The following is a 20,582-nucleotide window of genomic DNA, read 5'->3' as shown; positions in this document are numbered from 1 at the left end:
CTCGTTCTCATTAGCCCCCCAGACGCAATTTGAACATAAAGCAGATATCGAAATGTAAGGGGAGATAAAGCCACAATGTAAAATATTAGGACAAGTTTTACAATATTAGGACAAGTTTTGTGACAGATTGACAGCTACAGGTATAATGGGAATGTTGCGCTAGGGAACTCCCTGACGAGACTGTAAACAGTTGCAGTCACCTGTAATTAGAATTTTTGAATTATCAACGGTTGTTAGGTACTTCCAACCTATTCTCACATTGGGCTGAGTCATATGGCGCCAAAAAGCCCGGAACCAAAGTAGGCCTCTTGCAGCGTTGTTTCTCGGAAGAATAAAAGCAAACACGGTGTCATAACCGCCTTCGACTACGAGTCCTGCGGTTACCAAGTATGACAGTACTGAGTTTGACCAACAAACTTCTTAGTTTATTAGATGAAATAAATAAGCGTGTCATAGATCAGCCTACTATTGTCTAACCTGTACATTGCTATCATAAATAAAATTTGCAAGAACATGCTAAGTTTGTCTCCAACATGCTCGAACTGGGCCGAACATGCAATCAGCCAAATACTCTCTCATCTTCTTAGAATTATGATGCGCTGAACCAAATATCATAAGATTGACAAAACCATTATCAGAAATTGCAGAATAACCTTGTTCACAGTACAAATGGTGCTGAAATATCATTTAAAAAGCGGACACTTGCGACAATGAGACATAACCCTGAATAGTTCTCCAAACAATATCCTCCTTAAATAGTACAAAACATTTAAAGAACGGTTTCCTCATTTTTCCAAGGGAATAAAAAACTACCTAACTCTTATGTAGGAAATAGAAGCTTCAAAAATCTTGCCTACCAAAATCTGGAGGTAATCGATGTTTGCTACAAACATTAGATATGGATGATTGGACCGATCAATCGAACAAACTAAAGCCCATGTCCTGCAATAAATTAAATAAAAGGGTCAGCTTAGATGCAGAAAGCATATCAAGGCTGTGAAATAGAGCCCCATCCTGAAGTGTTTTAAGATAAACAAGCGCATGTGAAAGTGCTCCGTAGTTATAGTATGGAATTTGAAACAATAATTTCAGTGTGAAAGTCCTTACATCATCTGACTCTTCCTTCTCTTCAACTTTCTCCTCTTTCTTGCCCTCTGCTGCCGCAGGGGCCGCAGCAGCACCACCACCAATGGGGGCTGCTACTGCCGCAGCAGCAGCACCACCAGAAGGCACCGAGGCAAATTTTTCCCTTCCAGAAGCAATAAGTTCAGTTATGTCTTTCCCCTTGAGTTCAGACAGGAGAAACTCAATCCTGTCATCATCAGCTTCAGCCCCAACTGCAATTCCATTAAAAGAAAATTCATCAGTTTACATAGTCGCAGCATCTTCAATAGGACACTACATGTTCTCCATAACCCTACTACAAAAGTATTATCGTATCTCAACACATCTTCAAGCGAGCGTAGCCTTTTTCATAATGCTTGGAAAAAAAGATAGCGTAAATTGCTACCGTTAACACAGAAATGTAAAGCCCATTAAATAATCACCACAGATTTATTCATTTACTTCCATAAAACATACAACTATATAAGATAGATCTGAGTGGCTCCACTTCACAATACTTTCTTCGCTACATAGCAGATATATGTGGATAAAGGAATATGCAACAAAGGAACTGTTAAGAAAAATGCTGAAATTAATCTCTTAATAAAAGGAAACCATAACAGCTCCTAAAGGGAGGAAGCACGTAAAACCTGTGCCTAGGATATCCTTCAAATTGTCCGAAGATGGACTAGTGTTTCCACCGAGCACGGCAAGCAAATAGGCAGCGACAAGCTTCATTCTGAGAAACATGAGCACAATGAAATCAGGGGACATCTCAAAAATCAATTCCAACTAAAATAATTAATAGTTTTTTGCTGAGAGGATTTCCATGAACTATAGAGAACAATGAAGCCTAACATTCTACGAGTAGATATCAATGTGTAAAATTAATGACCAAGACTAAACAATGAAAATATTAGGTGCCTTATAAACAGAGCCCTGTAAACCATTGAGTTCCAAATTGTGAAAAATAAATGTAATACATTCAGCTTAAAAGCAGAGAGAAAAGGTGATCTAGTAGAACAAGGATAATGTTCAAATGAGAAAGGGAATAAATATCCATTGTGCAAAGTGCACTTTCCGGATTTTATTAGACATGCCCTTGAATGTCAAGGTTTGATTACTAAGAATTTCAGTTCAGCCGCTTGTTATTGCCTGAATTCCTAATGATAAATACCATACGTGCAGTAAACAGAAGTAATTTACTGATAATGGCAAAATTACATATATAATGTAGTAGAAGGATTAACTAGTGATAGAATAAATTATATAGGTCTAGGCAATCGATAGATTGAAGGCTTGAAATAAAATCCTTCAATGGTGAATGCATTGAACATTATTTAACTGACCCGCGTGTTGGCTCCACTACGTGTTCCTCTCAACAAACAAATGTTCGCTTGTTCATGCTATAGAATTACAGTTATACAGCATTACATGTTCGCTTGTCCGTGTCATGAAATTACAGTAATTACAGTTACGCAGCATTAGAAATCTTACAAGAGTGCATCAGAATCACTATACCAATGTATCTGTTATCTTTAGTAATTTACTTGATTATCGTGTAACATGACATCATATGAAGCACACATGCAGTTGGTGTTAAATACTACCATGGTGTCTCGTTTAGTGACAATACGTCAATAACACCAAGATGACAATACACGGAACTCAACTCATTTACAACACAACTATCTTATCAAAAAAAAAAAAAACACTCCATTAAACTGTAACTTTCACATCAGAAACCTAAAGATCACTGCAAATCGCAAACTATTTCGTCAAATAGCTAACATTTTGCATTGGATACGTGAATACTAAGCTCGAATAATAACTAACCACTGTGAATATATGAAATGGTTGGAAAAGGAAAAGAGCATGAATCAAAGGAAGTCTACGAAGCCATTACTTGTTCGGGAGATGAAACTGAGAGAAGAGCTAGGCCGCCAAAGGGACTCTCTTCGGAGCCTAGGGTTCGTGAGAAGGGGACACTGGAGGCGGGCCGCGGATTATTGTGGGGGTTGAATAAATCAGGGTGGGCTGGGAGCGGGCCGGATCGGGTTAAATTCGTTAAATATTCAATTCTTTATCCAGATATATATATATATAATAAAATTATAAAAAAGGGTAAATACACTTTACACCTATGTACATTGGCTTGTTTTTTTGGCGAATATATTTTCTAAATAAACTCATTTATATTTTTTTCCTAAAAATAGATCCCGTTGAGTTTTATTTACAAAAATAGACTCATTTTATCTTAATCTGGTTCTTAAATAGTTGGGGTTGCCAACCCCGACTATTTAGGAGGTTGTAAACCCCCAATTATAACCCTAAACCCGAACATTCTGAACACTAAGGGGGTGTTTGGCAATGTGAAAGTGAATTTAAAATATGTAAGTTACTTTTTTTTGCAAATGTCTTTTACATCCATGTCAGCACGCAAGTGAAATACAGTGTTTGTTTGAAAAATTAAATTATTATCGAAAGTGCAATGCGAAGATGATGTGGCAAAATAAGATTAATTAGAAAGTATAATTAAAATCATTTAATTAAATTAGTTATATTTTTATCACTTTCATGTGACTTCACCACTTTTTTAGGGGAAGTCAAAATTGTATTAAATCATATGTGGCAACTTTCTTGTATCTCACTTGCATAACTACTTACATGAAAACAAACACCTTAATTGTTAAATGAAAGTAACTTTCTCACTTTCATCTTTCACTTGCATGCAAACAAACACCCCCTAAATAGTCGGGTTACTCTAAATAGTCGGGGTTAGCAACCCCGACTATTTAGAAATCGGATTAAGACAAAATTGGTCGTTTTTTATAAAAAAAACTCAAGGGGTCTATTTTTAGAAAAAAAAATATGAATGAGTTTGTTTAGAAAATATCTTTTTTTCCAGCATTCATATACCCTGAAATTTCTAGATATTGCACTTGAGTATCATTTGTTGTGCGAATGTTATTATTTTTCCTTAGCTTTTTTCACATGAGACACTCACAAGCTAATTTTATGGTTTTTTTAATCCTAAAAACTTGTTGACTTTACAGTTAAACCCCCCATAATTTCATTTTATAACATATTTAGAGTAGGTTAAAAATAAAATCAAAGAAAGTTTAACAATTGGTTCAACAAGCATTCATCGTAATAAAAAAAGGTGAGGATATACAAGAGCAAAACTGAAACGAGATAAACTAGGAGAACAATTAGATGGTCGAATTGTTTTGGTTTTATTTGAATTTTTTTAAAGAAGGGAGAATAGCTCACACAATAAACAAACTAAACATAAGGAAAATCGTCGCAGACCATATTTGTGTGAAATGCTTTGATCAGTAAAATCTCATGTAGAATCTCCCTGCGAACTCTATGATCAACACCTTAGCGATCCTGTGCTCCGGGGGGATGTGCGTTGCATGATTTGCTTCTCTATACGCGTTGTTTTTTTTAACTATTACATATCTTTTTTAAATAAAATGACTAAGATGAGTTATTTGTTTGGAACAATTTTGTAACATAAAATAATGGACCTAAAGATGTCTTTGGGAAGTTTTTAAAGGTGGAAAAAATAGAAGCTGGTTGTTTTATTTGATTAAACATTAAAAATTTATCACTTATTAAAAAAATCATTATATAAATTTCATTCCTCCATTTAACAGAAGGCCTATTCTCATTTTTGTCACACTGAGGTTCATCTATTTTTTTTCCACTTTCATATTTTAAAAAACCTATATCACCTTGACGTGTTAAAGCTATAATCTCATTTTACTTTGTTGGCCCCTATTTAGACTTTAGTTTTCTCTTGCATTAATATGATGCCCTTATACCATCGCTACTGAGAAATTATTGTTGTTTATACTATTCCAGATATTCAAATTTCGTTTAAATGTAAAAATGGAATTTAACAGAAAATCAAACGAAACGAAGATGGGGTATGATAGTGAAATGAAAATGAAATTCTGGAGCATCAAATTGTCGAAAGAATACTTTGGATATCATAGCATAAAATTAAGTAATGTGGGGAACCAGAGTGAAAATAAGGCCCTGACAAATTATTTAAAAAAACCAAGGGCATTTTCGTCGGCGGAGTCATACAATGCGCGGGAAAAATGGTTCGAGCGCCAAAATAGATTTAGGGTTCCAGCCGACATTTTGAGAATCCGATCTAGGGTCCTTCAATCTCTCCTCCCAAACTTCCAATCACTAGATCAAAGCCCCCCCTCTCTCTCTTTAGCTATCTGATTGAAGCCCTAAGCAACGGATCGAGATTTCTCTGCAATGAACGGAGATCGAAGGCGAAGGGATCAGTTCAATTCCAGAAGAAATCAATCGAAGCAGAAGCTTCGGCTCAACGCTGAAGAAGTTCTCGAAGCAAAACTAGGTTACGATCTTTTCACTGAAGGCGAGAAGAAGCTCGGATGGCTGCTTACACTGGCTCCTGTAAGCAATCTGTGTTCCCATTTCATTTCCTCCCAATTTTTATGCTGCATTCTTTCAATTCGCTCAAATTAATTAAGCGCTGCTGAAGAAATTCGATAACTTCAATCAATTTTCTGTGGATTCGCAGTCGTCTTGGGAAGACCAGGAGACGAACAAGATTTATAGTTGCGTGGATCTATATTTTGTTTCGCAGGTGATAATTTCATACTTGATTTCTGTAATTAGGAGAAATACGAATTTGGGGCAAAAGAATCACTTTTTATTTCATGAACGCTGAGGAGAGGAGAAATAGACAGTTTGCTTGCATTCAATATGAAAACAGCATCTACGATGATGCATCTAGAGTTAAACTATAGGACGTAGATCACAGGCTTCTTGCCATAAAAGAAGAGTTTTCTGTCTGCTCAAAGTTTGTATGTCGTCTGTTGGCTTTTACTTATCTTTGTTTTGTATGTTTTGTTTAGGATGTGTCTACATTCAAAATTAAGTACAAGTTTCCGCCTTATTTTTATGCTGCTACCAAGGTGAGGTTGTGGAGCATGATCTTTACTTGATGGTTACTTGCAATTTGATGATGAATGCATGAGATATAATGCAGATTTACACCAGTTATGTTTTTTAACATAATGTTGCAGGACAAAACTCATCTTGAAGTTGAGGCATATCTTAGACGCAGATATGAAGGACAAATTGCGGACATAGAGATAGTAGATAAAGAGGATTTGGACCTAGTAAGTTATTGTTGCATGTTATTTAGTAAACGTTATATCACAAAATTGCACTGTTCTATTCGATTGTTACATTCATCCGGCCATCTGAAAAGATTTTGCTTTGCTGGCTTTTAGCATGGTATAATATAACGATTTTCCTCTGTGCCATTCTTAACATTCTCTCTTTACCCTGTAGAGGAATCATCTTTCTGGTTTGCGTAGAACATACTTAAAGATCAGCTTTGATACCGTTCAACAATTAATGTCTGTAAAGAGTGATCTGGTGCATGTGGTTGAGAGGAACCAAGCAAAGATGGATGCTGCTGAAGCATTTGATAATGTATACAACAATAATAGGTAATGTTGTTGCGTAAGTTAGTAACTGTACGCATTTTTGTTGTCGATTCCTCATTTTCACTACATAATACATATCCACTCCCCTACCCCTCAATCCCTAAAAAAAAGAATGTTTTATTTTCAGTTTCTAAAAAATAAATAAAATAAAATCAACAATGTTTTCAGCTGTTTTTGACGTGCATACCATTATTTTTGCATCATTTGCAGCAAAGAAAGACTGCAAGATTATATAGATTATATCTTTGATCTTCGTGAATATGATGTTCCATACCATGTGCGGTTTGCAATTGATAATGGTAGGTTCATTTCTTGATGTACTTTGCAGTTCACTTCCAGCAAAATGGTCTTATCCACATCACAATCAAGATAATATGTTTTTTATATGATTATATTCTGCTTCATACTTCCAGATATTAGATGCGGACAGTGGTACGATGTCATTGTATCTGGTAGCAGTATATTGCTAGATAAGAGAACAGATCTTCTTCAACGTGCTGAAGTTCATGTCTGTGCGTTTGATATTGAGACAACCAAACTTCCTCTGAAATTTCCCGATGCTGAGTATGATCTGATAATGATGATATCATATATGATAGATGGACAAGGCTACTTGATCATTAATAAAGAGGTGATATAGATAATATAGCTTTTCTTCTTTCAATATTTGTTAGAACTTAGAACTAGGTTTTCTAGATTATTTATGTTCTTGATTTTTTTTGCTGCAAATTAATTTTATGCAGTGGTAAATCGTTTATTTGATCAAGTTAATTTCTTTTTCTGCCCATACGTTAGGGATATGTGGTATGAAATGCAGACTATTTTCTCAAAGAAGATGGAAATTAAGAGAAGATGGCCATTCATGATCAGCACAACATGGAAAAGACCGCAAGAAGTGCTATCTGTGGAAAATTATTAACTCCTATCTTATTCAAATGACCATCCCTTTTACCACTGATTCCTTTGAAACGGTTGACCAATTGACCTAGACATCAACTAAAAATATCAGGCTATAATTTCGAAATTGTATAATCCACTATACTTATATTATTCAATGTCATATCATGTCATATCTTATATATATTATGCCATGGCCTTATGTAACATACCACAACTTGTATTGGATATTTGGATTGTTATTCAATATGTTCCTTTCGTTTCAGAGGTGCTCTTTTCGCTAGTCATTGTAGGTCACGACAACAAGCCATAGCTGCCAAGGTTTTAGCTACCCACTTCCTGCTGTCAGAATTCTATATATTCCTAATATTTTCGATGTCTAAAATGGTTCTCCTTAATTTTGTAACATATCTCCATTATTTGTTTTGAACTGTTGGTTACCTTTCTCTCAAAATTCCAAATTAGTAGCCCACACTCTGAGTGATCTCCTATTTTTTCATTGTGCTCCTCTTTCAAATCCCTTAATTTTTCTGTAAGCTTTCAACCTGAATCCTTATTGCATTATGCATTTCCTTTAAAATTCCGCATATAATTTTTCTATTTCTCTTTCCATTTCCATTCGAAACAGACGGTATATACATTACAATCTGTATCGTACTAATATGCATGCATTGACCCTACATATTTTCTGAATTTAAATTTTGTCAGTTAACTCATTAAACAACTCTTTCCAGTGTTAGTGGTGTATGGACTGGGAGTTTTTATGATACTATCATATTTGTTGTCTTTCTATCTATGTTGCATGGGTACAAGTACGAGTACGGCTGTGTGAGTAGTGACACGGAAATTTGGTAAAAGGTAGGGTATGGGGTCACGGCTATATAAATATTTATATGGCTTTATAAATATTTATATACACATATACATATTACATATTGGGATTAATAATTTACATTAAATCAATATTATTCATTCATGTATTATGAGAATTAAAATTCATATTAACATTTCTATAACAAATTTATGTTTCTTTTATCATGTGGATTATGAATTAGAAAATCGATAGTTTTTGAACTAGACATCTAAATGACCCTTTAAAATCATAGTTAGTAACCTAATCTATGTCCAACGAGTTTCAGAAGTGGATATGTAGTGTAGGATATATGTTCAAAAAATGCATGTCAAGCGTTTTAAATCAAAACATGTATTGTATAATTGAGTAGATGCCCAAATAAATGTATGCATATATGCAAGGAGTGTCCAAAGAGTTTGGATACATGTAGGGGTATGTGTCGGGTGTGGGTACGGTACTCAGATAGAAGTACCCAGGTAACATAGCTTCCTATTGATGTCAACGACAGTTATTTGCATCGTAAGGCATCCATGATGATCAACATCATTATAGAGACTACTTAAAGAAGCAGATGTTTGCAAAGTACAATCTTGTGTACTGAGATCTTCCCACCAAAGCAGTAATCACTCATAAATAAATGAATAATCAGGCATTGTCTTACTAAGTTCCAAAGCTACTTCCGGACTGATCTGTAAGTATGATGAAGCTTTTTCTGTAGATCATCCATACTAGACAAGCATAGTATGGTAAGCCTATGCTTTCTAGAGCTAGAATTCCATTTATTTCCGCTATTGGATTCAATGTACTTTATGATGGTGTGCTTTCAACTTAACATAATAATAATAAATATATTTGGCAAGCTTTTGTCAGTGCCCAAATGATCTTTTTCAGAACATTAAAAAACATCTATTTAGAGTTGGATATCCGGTATTGAGATGCTCTTCCAACATTACCAAAAGAAATGTGCTTACTGAAATATATCAGCTTCTGTCTAATTATGTAGGATTTTACTCAGAAATGTGCCAAGCCTTCAAAATCTATGAAGGACCGCCCTATTAATTAGGGGCGGGCGGGGGAGGGGGCGAGGGGCGGAGTATATGTTTATGCTATGTCTACTAATGAATTCTACTTATCATGACTTTTATACATTAATGTGCTTTTTTCATTATTTATCATGTTTTATAATTGTAGTGCGTAGGAGAGGATATTGAAGATTTGGAATATACACCTAAGCCAGAATTTGAGGGTTATTTCAAAGTAACAAATGCGAAGAATGAGGTATGCTATCCCATAGTTTCTTAAGCATGTTTTGCGAATGCTCTCTGCCCTTTCTATTGCTTATATCATTTTTTCTTCTTCCTTGCATTACATCACCGTCACAGGAAGAGCTTCTCAAATTATGGTTTGCACACATGCAAGAGGTGAAACCTGGCATATATGTTACTTATAACGGTGATTTCTTTGACTGGCCATTCTTGGAGAAAAGAGCTGCACATTATGGGGTTAAAATGAGTGAGGTTTGGTTCTTATTTTTCCTGATGAGCAGTTCCAATTACTTTCTGGCGCTTGCTGCATGTGTAAATTTCATATCATCTTGAGGTAATCATATTCTAAGATAGAGTAATTAGAGTGGGAGATAGGCAGTGAGGTAGGCAGTGAGTTATGCCTGTTTTCAGTGGTTGGAGCATTGTTTTAAAAGGCACAACCTAAGCTTCTGCCTACGCCTAGGTGTTACGTGGTCCGCCTATGCTTTGCCTGCCTAGGTCTCGAGAGCACCTAGGGGAGCACAGACCGATTACGCGGACTTCACCGCTAGATCTTTGTCGTGATTTCCTCTGTTGCTACCTCCTTCTCCTCCAACCTCTAGCCTCCTCCACTAACTACGGACACCTCCTTTGCTTTAGCAAAACTTCCTCTGCCACCACTTCAACAAAAATAGAAATCCTTCTAGGCTAGCGCCTAGGTGCTAGGCGCCAGTTTGGCGCCTAGCGGCGCCCATCACTTTCAATAACATTGATTGCAATTTTAAAGAAAAAAAGGAAAACGTCTAGGTCCCACCTAGACTCCTCCCTAGGCGCCGGGTCCGACGTGTAGGCAGCCCAGTGCTATCTGTAACCTCGGAGATGGAGTTTGAGTCTTTTCAATGGGTATAATTTATGATCGATGCACACTGCTGCATTCATAATATAGAGCACAGACACATAAACTTGGGGTAAAATAGTACAGCTTCAGATGAATGTTAATTAAAAGGAACAAAAGAAAAATTTGCATTGAGTGCTGTAGCCATTGTGTTTCAGAGTATTTTGCTAGCCAGCTTTTTCCTAATAGCCTCTTGCCAGTTCTATCTGAAAAGTGATTCAAAATTCTGCTGTGCTTGCAGGAAATAGGTTTCCAGTGTGATGACAATCAAGGGGAATGCCGTGCAAAGTTTTCTTGTCATCTTGATTGCTTTGCTTGGGTTAAACGAGACAGCTATCTCCCTCAAGGAAGCCATGGTCTAAAGGTGCAAATACTCTGAAATTTGATAATTTTGCAATTCAGTACGTCATCTCTGGTCATGATAAGCCTGATACTAGCACATATTTATGCTATTTTTTTGTGAAAATCCTGGTTTGTATGCAACTTAGTATGTCTTTCTATATTGTTAGGAAGTAAGTTGTGTTATCTACAATGATTTTCATCTTATCTTAATTTATTATCTATCTTAATTTTTGCGCTAATAACACTTTTAAGTGACAACTCAACTATGTAAATCAATATGCCTTCTTTCATATATTTTGGTGGGATGATACATGTTCGCTAACCAGCCCGTGTATAGCTTTTATCCTTTTCACATTTTATTTTAAACTTTATACTACTATATTTCATTCTTGTATATTTTGTTTCAATGTCCTTACAGGCTGTTACAAAGGCAAAACTGGGCTATGATCCATTGGAGGTGAACCCTGAAGACATGGTTCGCTTTGCCATGGAACAACCCCAGGTACATGCAATTGGAAGGTGCATATCTTTCTAATAACTAGGTCGCTGGCAAGATATAAAACGATGATTAAACATTTGAAGAGATCGTATCCAATTGCTGTACATGTAACACATAGGCGATAATCAACAAGACAACAACTTAAGAAAAGCACTCTTTAACTATTTATGTTTGATGCTTTAATCATGTATCAGATCACTTTATGCAACTTTTCAATGTTCCTCGTCTTTTATCTCACCATTATTCCCATACAGATCTCTGAAATGGTTTTCTTTTTGAATCTGGTTCTCTTTCAGACAATGGCTTCTTATTCTGTATCAGATGCTGTTGCAACTTACTACCTATACATGACATATGTTCATCCATTTATTTTCTCCCTTGCAACTATCATACCCATGCCACCTGATGAGGTCTTGCGTAAGGGAAGTGGAACACTTTGTGAAATGCTTCTCATGGTCCAGGTTGGTTGTCCATATTTTTCTTTCAATAGATATAATATCTGGAATACTTTCCTTTATACATCCATAAGTCTGTTTCCTTTACGTTTAAACTGGTTTAGCTGTAACTGCCAAATTCATCTTGCTGCTATGTTTAAATTTGTCTAACTGCCAACCACATAGCAAATGCAAGAGGTACGACATTGTGGTGATAATGATATGTACTGCAATAAGAATGGTGTAGACATCATGGTTCAAACTTGAAACTTGCGTTGCCATCAAAGCTAATGCTGCTTATCACTTGACTGAAAAAATATTATTTTGTCATGCTAATCTGTTCATTGTCATGTAGTCAATCTTCCGGATACCAAATGAAGTTACTTTGCCTTCAGATTTCCATCCAAAATTATCTTTGCGACACCTGTTCTTTTGGCAAACTGCCACTTAGTGTGAGTTATCATTTCTCTTGAGGTGTTTTGATAATGCTGGATAATAAACATCATTAGAAGTCCTTCATGCCTTTCAGCCGGTCTCGTCAAGCTAAACGATTATTTCCGATCTGCACAAACTACGATTGGTTAGATTCTGTTGGTTTGTATCAAATTATACTAGCGCACTTTTAAAACCAAATTGATGATTTTTGTAAAACCAAATTGATGATTTCCTTAGATTACAGAAAGAAATTTATGACCTTGAGAAACGAATCCATGCCGATTCAACTACCTTTGCTCATATTGACGGGTGACCATCAGCGTACCCACCATCACAATTATAAAATTTGAAGTTCACAAAGAAATATGTTTGAATTCTAGTTTTTTTATTTGACGCTTCTTAAATAGATGGTGGATGAGACAAGGTCAGAGCTGCTGGGTTGTGCTCTTCTTTTTGTTTTTTTTCCTTCTGTTTTTTGTTTTTTGTTTTTTTGGGTTGGGAGGGTTTTTTTAGGGTGGGGGGGTGGGGGTGTGACAAGGAGCAGAAGAGGGATTGATGACGGAGTAGCAGAACATGGAATAGTCATGTGCTTCAGTACAGGTCAGACTCTGCTGGTTTGCAGCCTTGTGCATGTCCAACCCACCTTCTATCTGTGTATGCCAGCGTGCATGCCCGTGAATGTGTGCATGCACATATTTGTGATCTCTCCAACTCTCCCACCTCTACTTGTTGCACCAAATCTAGACGGAACTCTGTGACATCCCAACCAAAATCTCTGCAGTATTTAAACTTTAGTGTCTATTGTAATGATATGTTGCATGAGAAAATATATGAATATACAGTTCATTCATTCTTGCATTTGTAGTCTAAAATTATTATTTTTAACATCTGGACCTCTGCAATTTCCGTTGTAAACCAAAGATTAAGCTTCTGAAATGATTAGTTGAATAAATTATCCAATATGGGTATAAGATCGGGTATATCTTATGGTTGATTTCAAGATACACCATAGACTAACCTCATGATTCATTTTAGAAAAGAGTTAAGCTATCGGTTCTGGCGGATCTTTGGATTATTCTGAAGTATAGTTTATTGTCCTATCTATCGAAGGTTAGAATGACAAAACAATATCGTATATTTGTTGTTTTCTAATTTCAGTTGTCTCTTAGGATGCGAGGTGAAATTCTTCTTGCTTTTCCCAGTATTTTTTTGATTAATTGGGTTCCCGCAGCAGATCAGTATAGATATTTGCTTTAGTTATTGGTATTTCACTTGAATGTGATTTTAACTTTTTAAGGAAATTACTGTTAACCCATTATGGTAGATTATGAAGTTTCAATTTTTCACAAGGAACTTTTACTGATTTCTATATAAATAAACACATTCATGGCTTGCGCTGTTAATTTGTGATGTTTTGTTTAGCTTCAGTTTTGCTCAACTTGTTTCTGCTCTTTTAATTCATTATGTATGGATTGGGTTACTTTCTTTACAGGCATTTAGGGCCAATGTTGTCTGTCCTAACAAACACCAAGAGGATCCAGAGAAGTTCTATAACAACCGCCTTCTGGAAAGTGAGACATATATAGGAGGGCATGTTGAGTGCCTAGAAAGCGGTGTCTTCAGATCTGATCTTCCTACAAAATTTCAGCTGGATCCATCTGCATATGAGGTTCATCCACTATTATTCTTCCTTATAGATATTGACTTACTATTAGGTGCTCTCAGAAAATGTAACAACTTTATAGAAAGAAGATCTAGATAGTTTTTTTTCCCACTCAATTCATAGTCATGCTTAGATAATATTTTTTCACTCAATTCTTACTCATGTTACTCCTGAGTCATTTGTCAATTTATTCATGATAAGAAAAATTCCTATCTGAATGATTGTCGCCAGTATTAATGATTTTTGGTCTTCTTCCTGTTCTTATTTTCATGTGTACTATCTCTCCTGTGCACTTATTTTTTCTTTGCTTGTTACATTTACAGCCACAAAGGAACCCTTATGCTAAATTGAAATTTAATGAACATTATGCAGTATGCACTAGGACATTCCTGAAAACAATAGGCAGGTAAATATTGATGAAGATATCTCATCAACTGCTACCGTAAAGCTTTTCCTTTTCAGTTAGTCTTCACGATGAATTCTCATTGTCAGCAAGCATGGCTGTTGTTTGATCTGTCTATCCCAGTTTTTCCCACACATCGGTTTTTATGCTAATATCTTATGTTCTGATTCCCCTAGGTGTTCACTCAGCATGGTGTTTGTCTTATTAAAATTATATGACCTCTATGTCATTCAAGGCATTTCTTTTGTATGTAGTATGTATGCACGTGTTTTGTGTCTTTGCTGGCTATGTTTGTTTCATACATATCCAAACTTCTACAAACACTAAATGCCAACACCATGTTAACTAGATCTGAGTGTATTCCTTCAATTGCAAAGAAACTTAATCCTTGTGCTCGTGCTGCCTTTGTTATTTGACAATTTTTCTTCAGGCTGGCATGGAAGTAATATGCTCATGTTTAAGTGCTTTGATCTTGGTTTCCTGGATTTCTTAGTTGGGAAAAATCTGAAATCTTGTTTCTTTAGAATGTGCTGGTGATTGGTTCTTGTTCTCGTTTTTCATAATACAGAAGTTACTCTAAGATTCATTTCTTAGTCATTTCTGATGCATTGGATCTTATAAACAGTGGTTTTATACGTGCAGCTGTGCATCTGGTCTTTCCTTCCATTATTTTGGTAATAATTAGTAATATGAGGCCTTGTCTCATATTTTATTTGAACTTGGATTGTTGGCTGTTATGTGTTAACTTTTGGCAACATGCGTCAAGACGAACCTGTGCTTGCTTTATGTCTGCAAGAAGCATCTCAATCTATGTTTTCATTGGTTAACCTACCTTTTGCAGGTGTGATTGTTATATATTTGGCATGTTGGTCTAGATCATTTTTATTTGGCATTAGAACTCTGCACTACATTTGTATATTTGCTATTGCTGACATTCAAATCCAATCATTCTCAGCAATTAATTGGGAATCTTGATCGCGATTTACATTATGCTATACAAGTAGAAGGAAAAATGGGCCTCGATTCAATTACTAACTATGAAGATGTGAAGAAAGCTATTATGGACAAGGTATTTTGGTTGATTAGTTTGCAATTTTGTCCTTATCTAATTTCTTCACATTTTCCTGGTGGCTTCTCATCACAATCTTTTTTTTAGTAAGCTAGTGTTACTGTGTTGAATTTCATGATTCTATTTCTAACTCTGTTTTATAAATCCTGCATTCATCTTAACTAGTTCTGAAGTACTTTCTTATATGTACAGACATTAATTTATTTCAAGCAATGTTATATTCTTGTGAAAATTTTTCATTTTGCAAAATCTTGGTATCACATATATGGACTTGCACATGCACATACATGCACAAAGGCACTTGCACATGTGAGCACACATGTCGTTCCAAAGGTGTTTCTTGTGCACAGTTCCTTAATACCAATGATTGTTCATTTTCCTTCTAAAAATTGCTTCTCCATTTTCCAGCTTATTTTGTTGCGAGATCATCCAATACGTGAGGAGTGTCCTCTAATATACCATCTGGATGTTGCTGCTATGTACCCAAACATTATTTTGACAAACAGGCTTCAGGTATGGTTATTGGATCCATTTACAAGCTTCAGTGGGCGATTTCTGCTTTGTATACATTTGCAGTTTGTAATATAATTGGCAGCTCTTTGCTGAATTTTATGATGGAAAGAAATCACTTTGTAAACCTTTTCGCAACAATTATTATCATTGAAAATGCCTGATGCTATTCGGCAAATATATAGAGAAGAAAATTTGTATTGATGGAAAAGCTTTTGTAACTATTAAATGGGAAGCTACCATACACAATGGTTTTGACATGTTAGACTCTTGTACTTTATTGCAGCCGCCATCAATAGTTTCAGATGTAGTATGCACTGCATGTGATTTCAATCGTCCGGGAAAAAATTGTCTTCGGAAACTTGATTGGGTTTGGCGAGGTGAAACCTATATGGCAAAAAGAAGGTTTGTCTGATCGCTTTTCTCTGTTGTGGTTATTTAAGCTGATATATCTGAATGATTGATATTGGAACCTTACTACTTCTACAGTGATTATTATCATATAAAGAAGCAAATTGAGTCTGAGCTGGTTGAGTATGGTGGTGATCAGTCGTCGAAACCTTTTATTGACCTGCCCAAAGCAGAACAAAAGTTGAAGCTAAAAGAGCGTTTGAAGAAGTACTGCCAGAAGGTAGTTCAGACTATACATAAGTTGTTCATTTTACAGAGCTTGTAATAATGTACTGGTGAATTGCAACAGGCATATAAAAGGGTTCTTGACAAGCCCATAACTGAGCTTAGAGAAGCTGGGATATGCATGCGTGAAAATCCTTTCTATGTGGATACTGTGCGAAGGTCTGTAGATTCATTAATTCTCCAAGTAATGGACTTCCAAGTTCCAACCTCTAGGATGATTTCTAGTAGTTAACATATTTTTCAATTTTCTGTATGTAAATATACAACTTTCTTATTCCCGGGGCAACATACTGCACACTGTTGTGTACTCCTCCTGACTGATGTTTTCATTGCATTCAATTACAGTTTTCGAGACAGGAGGTACGAGTACAAGGGGCTTAATAAAGTATGGAAGGGAAAACTAGCAGATGCAAAAGCAAGTGGAAATCCAATGAAGGTTCAGGAAGCACAGGTGAGTCTTGTTCATTGATATAGAACGTGAAATCGACATACATGTAGTTATTCAAGTTGACATTTGGTTTGACAATGCAGGATATGGTTGTTCTCTATGATTCTTTACAGCTCGCTCATAAATGCATTCTTAATTCATTTTATGGATATGTTATGCGCAAGTGAGTAGTAATAAATTTTTTGACACAGCACTTTCAATTGAAACAGTTGCAATTATGCTTTCTTGACTTCAGTTGGTTTGAATTCACTTTAACATTTTGTAATGTGCATCTTAAAGGGGTGCTAGATGGTACTCAATGGAAATGGCTGGCGTTGTCACCTATACTGGTGCCAAAATCATTCAAAATGCTCGTTTACTAGTGGAAAAAATTGGAAGGCCTCTGGAACTGGATACTGATGGCATCTGGTGTGCTCTTCCTGGATCTTTCCCTGAAAACTTTACATTCAAAACAAAGTAAGCAATTGACATGCTCTTTGTTTTCTTGCACTTTTGAAAATATGGAAATGTGTTATGCATTATATTATTCCTATTCTTTCATGATAGAACAAATTTCGAACGTGCCTTCATTTATCTCGTTAATCCTTCCTCATTGGTCTCATTTTTTTTCATGTAACATTGACAAAATTTTGTCTTCATAAGTTGTTCATGCTTCTACATTTGTCCGAATGGGATAATGCTTGTATTGTTAGTAATATACTTTCAAGGCCCATTCATTGGAATTAGCCAATCTTTTCCGAGGCTGACTCTAGATCATTGCTTTTAGCAGGGAAGAAAATTTCAGATTTGTTAAGTTTGTAACTTGTTTGGATGATATAATATTAGTCCCATATACTTTCACATAGCATGAGAAATATTGTTTTCTTGGTGGTGAGATCAAAGCAGAGTCCATAAATGAAAATAGGATGATTATATTGGAGTACTGCTTTCAGAGTAGTGTCATCATAGCATGCCCAAGAACTTAAGTAGCAGCCAAGCTGCAGATTCAATGAACCAAATTATTCAGCATAGTCGTGTTGCACTGAGTCTAAAGTGTCTTGAGTTCAACCTGACAAGGGTATGGAAACAGGTTGGTTGGGTCAACCTGATTATGTGTCATAGCCATTTCTACCTACCAGAACCTAGTAACTTTTTTTTTGGGCTGGTTAGTCGGATCAAACTGCCAACCCCCGGATGAGAGCCTGTGGTAAATTCTGCATCCATTGAACCTTGGGCATCATATCTGACACTCATATCTGACACTTATTTGATGTTGGTTGTGATTTCTTTTATAGTTTTATATGTTCCTTATCGTCTAGTGCTTTCAGACATAGGGTCAGAATCCTAGATACTCTTTGACCTCAACTATGTTGCTACCTTGCCAACCTCTCACTGCGAAATATGTTGGTATTATGATTTTATGTTTCTTGGTTTGTGTAATACTGTCAGGAACTGATAATTGCTGACCTGTATTCTAGAGATGCAAAGAGAAAGCTCACAATATCATACCCCTGTGTCATGCTTAACGTTGATGTGGCAAGAAACAACACTAATGACCAATATCAGGCAAGCAGCAAAAGCTTCTTTGTTTCCCAACTTTTCTATTCGATCAATGCACATAGACTGGAATTTGTCACCTCTAGTTACATAAAATCTGATGGATTAATATTGTAGCAATTCTTTCTTTTTGTTAGACACTGCAAGATCCTATCACTAAGACATATACTACACACAGTGAATGCTCCATTGAATTTGAAGTGGATGGACCATACAAGGTAAAATTACTGTAAGTCATTTGTGTTCATCAGAGTTATTAGTCTTTAATTTAAACCCATAATTCTATTTCTTTTATTTTTAACAGGCTATGATTCTTCCAGCTTCAAAGGAAGAGGGAATTTTAATTAAGAAGAGGTATGCTGTATTTAATGATGATGGAAGCTTAGCAGAACTAAAAGGTTTTGAAATCAAGAGAAGAGGTGAGCTGAAGCTCATAAAAGTTTTCCAGGTATGCTAGTGTGTATTTACTGAGTCCATGCAATCAAGTTTACTTTCATTCGTCATATAAACCTGTGCAAATTACTTATCTTATTTCACATCAATAAGTTATTGTTTGGTGATAATTGATTTGTCCTTCATTAAAGAAAACGTCCATCATTTTACTTTATATCAGCCCTTGCATATATGAATGAACGTATGAAACTTATTTGCATCCTTCATTATTTTGTCAGCCAGATGTTAGCACAGATAACCTTATATATAGAAGCACAAATCTTTTTAATCAGTAAAAGTTGAGCTGGATACTGAACTGTTTATACCTTCCTAGAGGGCATTCTTCCTTCAGTTCCCATTACATTCAACTCATTCAATGCATACTTTATCAAAACAAATTATTTTTCATTTTATAGGCAGAGGTTTTCGACAAGTTCCTGCACGGGTCAACATTAGAGGAATGCTATGCAGCAGTTGCTGCAGTTGCAAACCGATGGCTAGATCTTCTGGATGTAAGTTGTTACAATTAAACTATTTTAAAGTTTGTTAGCTTTAAGGTCGTATAATCTTTTCATTGTGTTATTTTAGTAACAGCTGGTTTTCTATAATATTGTATTAGCAACAATTGGTGAATTATGAGTGGTTTAGTAATATGCTGAAAGTGATCATCTCTCTATCAGAATGAAGGAATTGATATTGCTGATAGCGAGTTGCTTGATTACATATCAGAATCAAGCACTATGAGTAAATCCTTAGTTGAGTATGGAGAACAAAAGTCCTGTGCTGTGACTACTGCAAGACGACTTGCTGATTTTCTTGGGGATACAATGGTTAAAGACAAAGGACTAAGATGTCAATATATTGTTGCACGTGAACCACAGGTAAATCATCTTCTCAGTTTATTAACTTTTGTGCCAGTACATGCGATCTTTGCATTTATTTTTGCAAGCTAAAATGCTATAATAAAGTCCATCCGTAAGATATCGTGTAAATAATTGTTCGACTCTGACTGTATTCTATCACCAATTTAAATCAAATTCTGAAAAGTATTCATTGTTTGTCACTTATCTTTCACTTTTAAAGCCTCAAATCCTTCTGATGTGAGGCATTCCTATATTCTTCCTGCTTACACAAATTGGCACATGTTCTCAACCAATTCCACCAAAAATATACTCAGATAGAAATGTTTGTGACAAATTTCTTAATAGCATGGGCCCTGGTTCTCTTGAGTCTTTTCAATGAAAGCCTAAATTATGTGGGCATCACTAAGCCAGAACTACATTTTATATGTGCCAATAACAAATTTTGTATCTTTTCAGAAAATGGTTCATTAATTTTCATTTTTAGTACTAATTTTCTGATATTTTGTCAGGGTACTCCAGTAAGTGAGCGCGCCATTCCTGTTGCCATCTTTGAAACAGATACAGGTGCAATCATCTGCTCTTTCAACCAAATATAGATATCCATATGTATTGTTTTGCTGAAACTGTGAATCTTTTTAATGGATGATTCCAAGTTTTTACGTCATGAAACTTAAGCTGCTGTCAGTTTATTCATCACATGAGATTTCATTTTGTAGAAATTGGTAAATTCTACCTACGCAAATGGTGCAAAATTTCTGCTGATGCAGCCATTCGGTCTATCATTGACTGGTCTTATTACAAGCAACGTCTTT

General features: G+C 35.7%; 2 protein-coding genes across 5 annotated transcripts in view; one reads left to right on the top strand and one right to left on the bottom strand.

Annotated features, from left to right (window-relative positions):
- Window positions 610–3,118, bottom strand: LOC109824577 (60S acidic ribosomal protein P2-4-like). Of its 2 annotated transcripts, none has more exons than XM_020391207.1 (4): window positions 3,011–3,118; window positions 1,755–1,843; window positions 1,108–1,337; window positions 610–942 (listed from the first exon to the last, which is right to left on the bottom strand). In XM_020391207.1, exons 2-4 carry the CDS (start codon window positions 1,840–1,842, stop codon window positions 916–918), a joined length of 345 nt encoding a protein of 114 aa, XP_020246796.1. In that variant the 5' UTR covers window position 1,843; window positions 3,011–3,118; the 3' UTR covers window positions 610–915. The 2 variants fall into 2 exon arrangements, with proteins under 2 accessions (XP_020246796.1, XP_020246797.1); XM_020391208.1 differs by having other exon boundaries at window positions 2,941–3,091.
- LOC109823749 (DNA polymerase epsilon catalytic subunit A) overlaps window positions 5,198–20,582 on the top strand; it is a 35,078-nt gene continuing 19,693 nt past the window's right edge. For 2 of the 3 annotated variants that reach the window (XM_020390116.1, XM_020390114.1), the window contains exons 1-28: window positions 5,198–5,547; window positions 5,675–5,740; window positions 6,012–6,071; window positions 6,183–6,278; window positions 6,454–6,614; window positions 6,822–6,910; window positions 7,025–7,242; window positions 9,553–9,639; window positions 9,744–9,878; window positions 10,742–10,864; window positions 11,261–11,344; window positions 11,638–11,802; window positions 13,703–13,879; window positions 15,232–15,345; window positions 15,754–15,858; window positions 16,142–16,260; window positions 16,345–16,486; window positions 16,556–16,650; window positions 16,837–16,942; window positions 17,023–17,102; window positions 17,219–17,395; window positions 18,397–18,484; window positions 18,613–18,693; window positions 18,780–18,923; window positions 19,324–19,419; window positions 19,588–19,788; window positions 20,280–20,334; window positions 20,487–20,582. The exon at window positions 20,487–20,582 is cut by the window's right edge and continues 517 nt beyond it. In XM_020390116.1, the coding sequence (XP_020245705.1) occupies window positions 5,386–5,547; window positions 5,675–5,740; window positions 6,012–6,071; window positions 6,183–6,278; window positions 6,454–6,614; window positions 6,822–6,910; window positions 7,025–7,242; window positions 9,553–9,639; window positions 9,744–9,878; window positions 10,742–10,864; window positions 11,261–11,344; window positions 11,638–11,802; window positions 13,703–13,879; window positions 15,232–15,345; window positions 15,754–15,858; window positions 16,142–16,260; window positions 16,345–16,486; window positions 16,556–16,650; window positions 16,837–16,942; window positions 17,023–17,102; window positions 17,219–17,395; window positions 18,397–18,484; window positions 18,613–18,693; window positions 18,780–18,923; window positions 19,324–19,419; window positions 19,588–19,788; window positions 20,280–20,334; window positions 20,487–20,582 (3,322 nt within the window). In that variant the 5' untranslated portion in view covers window positions 5,198–5,385. The remainder of the gene's footprint in view (window positions 5,548–5,674; window positions 5,741–6,011; window positions 6,072–6,182; window positions 6,279–6,453; window positions 6,615–6,821; window positions 6,911–7,024; window positions 7,243–9,552; window positions 9,640–9,743; window positions 9,879–10,741; window positions 10,865–11,260; window positions 11,345–11,637; window positions 11,803–13,702; window positions 13,880–15,231; window positions 15,346–15,753; window positions 15,859–16,141; window positions 16,261–16,344; window positions 16,487–16,555; window positions 16,651–16,836; window positions 16,943–17,022; window positions 17,103–17,218; window positions 17,396–18,396; window positions 18,485–18,612; window positions 18,694–18,779; window positions 18,924–19,323; window positions 19,420–19,587; window positions 19,789–20,279; window positions 20,335–20,486) is intronic. The other variant, XM_020390115.1, reaches the window with a different exon arrangement.

Source organism: Asparagus officinalis, chromosome 9 (genome assembly GCF_001876935.1).
Source record: "Asparagus officinalis chromosome 9, Aspof.V1, whole genome shotgun sequence".
Lineage (NCBI taxonomy): Eukaryota > Viridiplantae > Streptophyta > Magnoliopsida > Asparagales > Asparagaceae > Asparagus > Asparagus officinalis.
The sequence above is the reverse complement of the archived record's forward strand: the minus strand, read 5'-3'. Positions and strand labels throughout refer to the sequence as shown.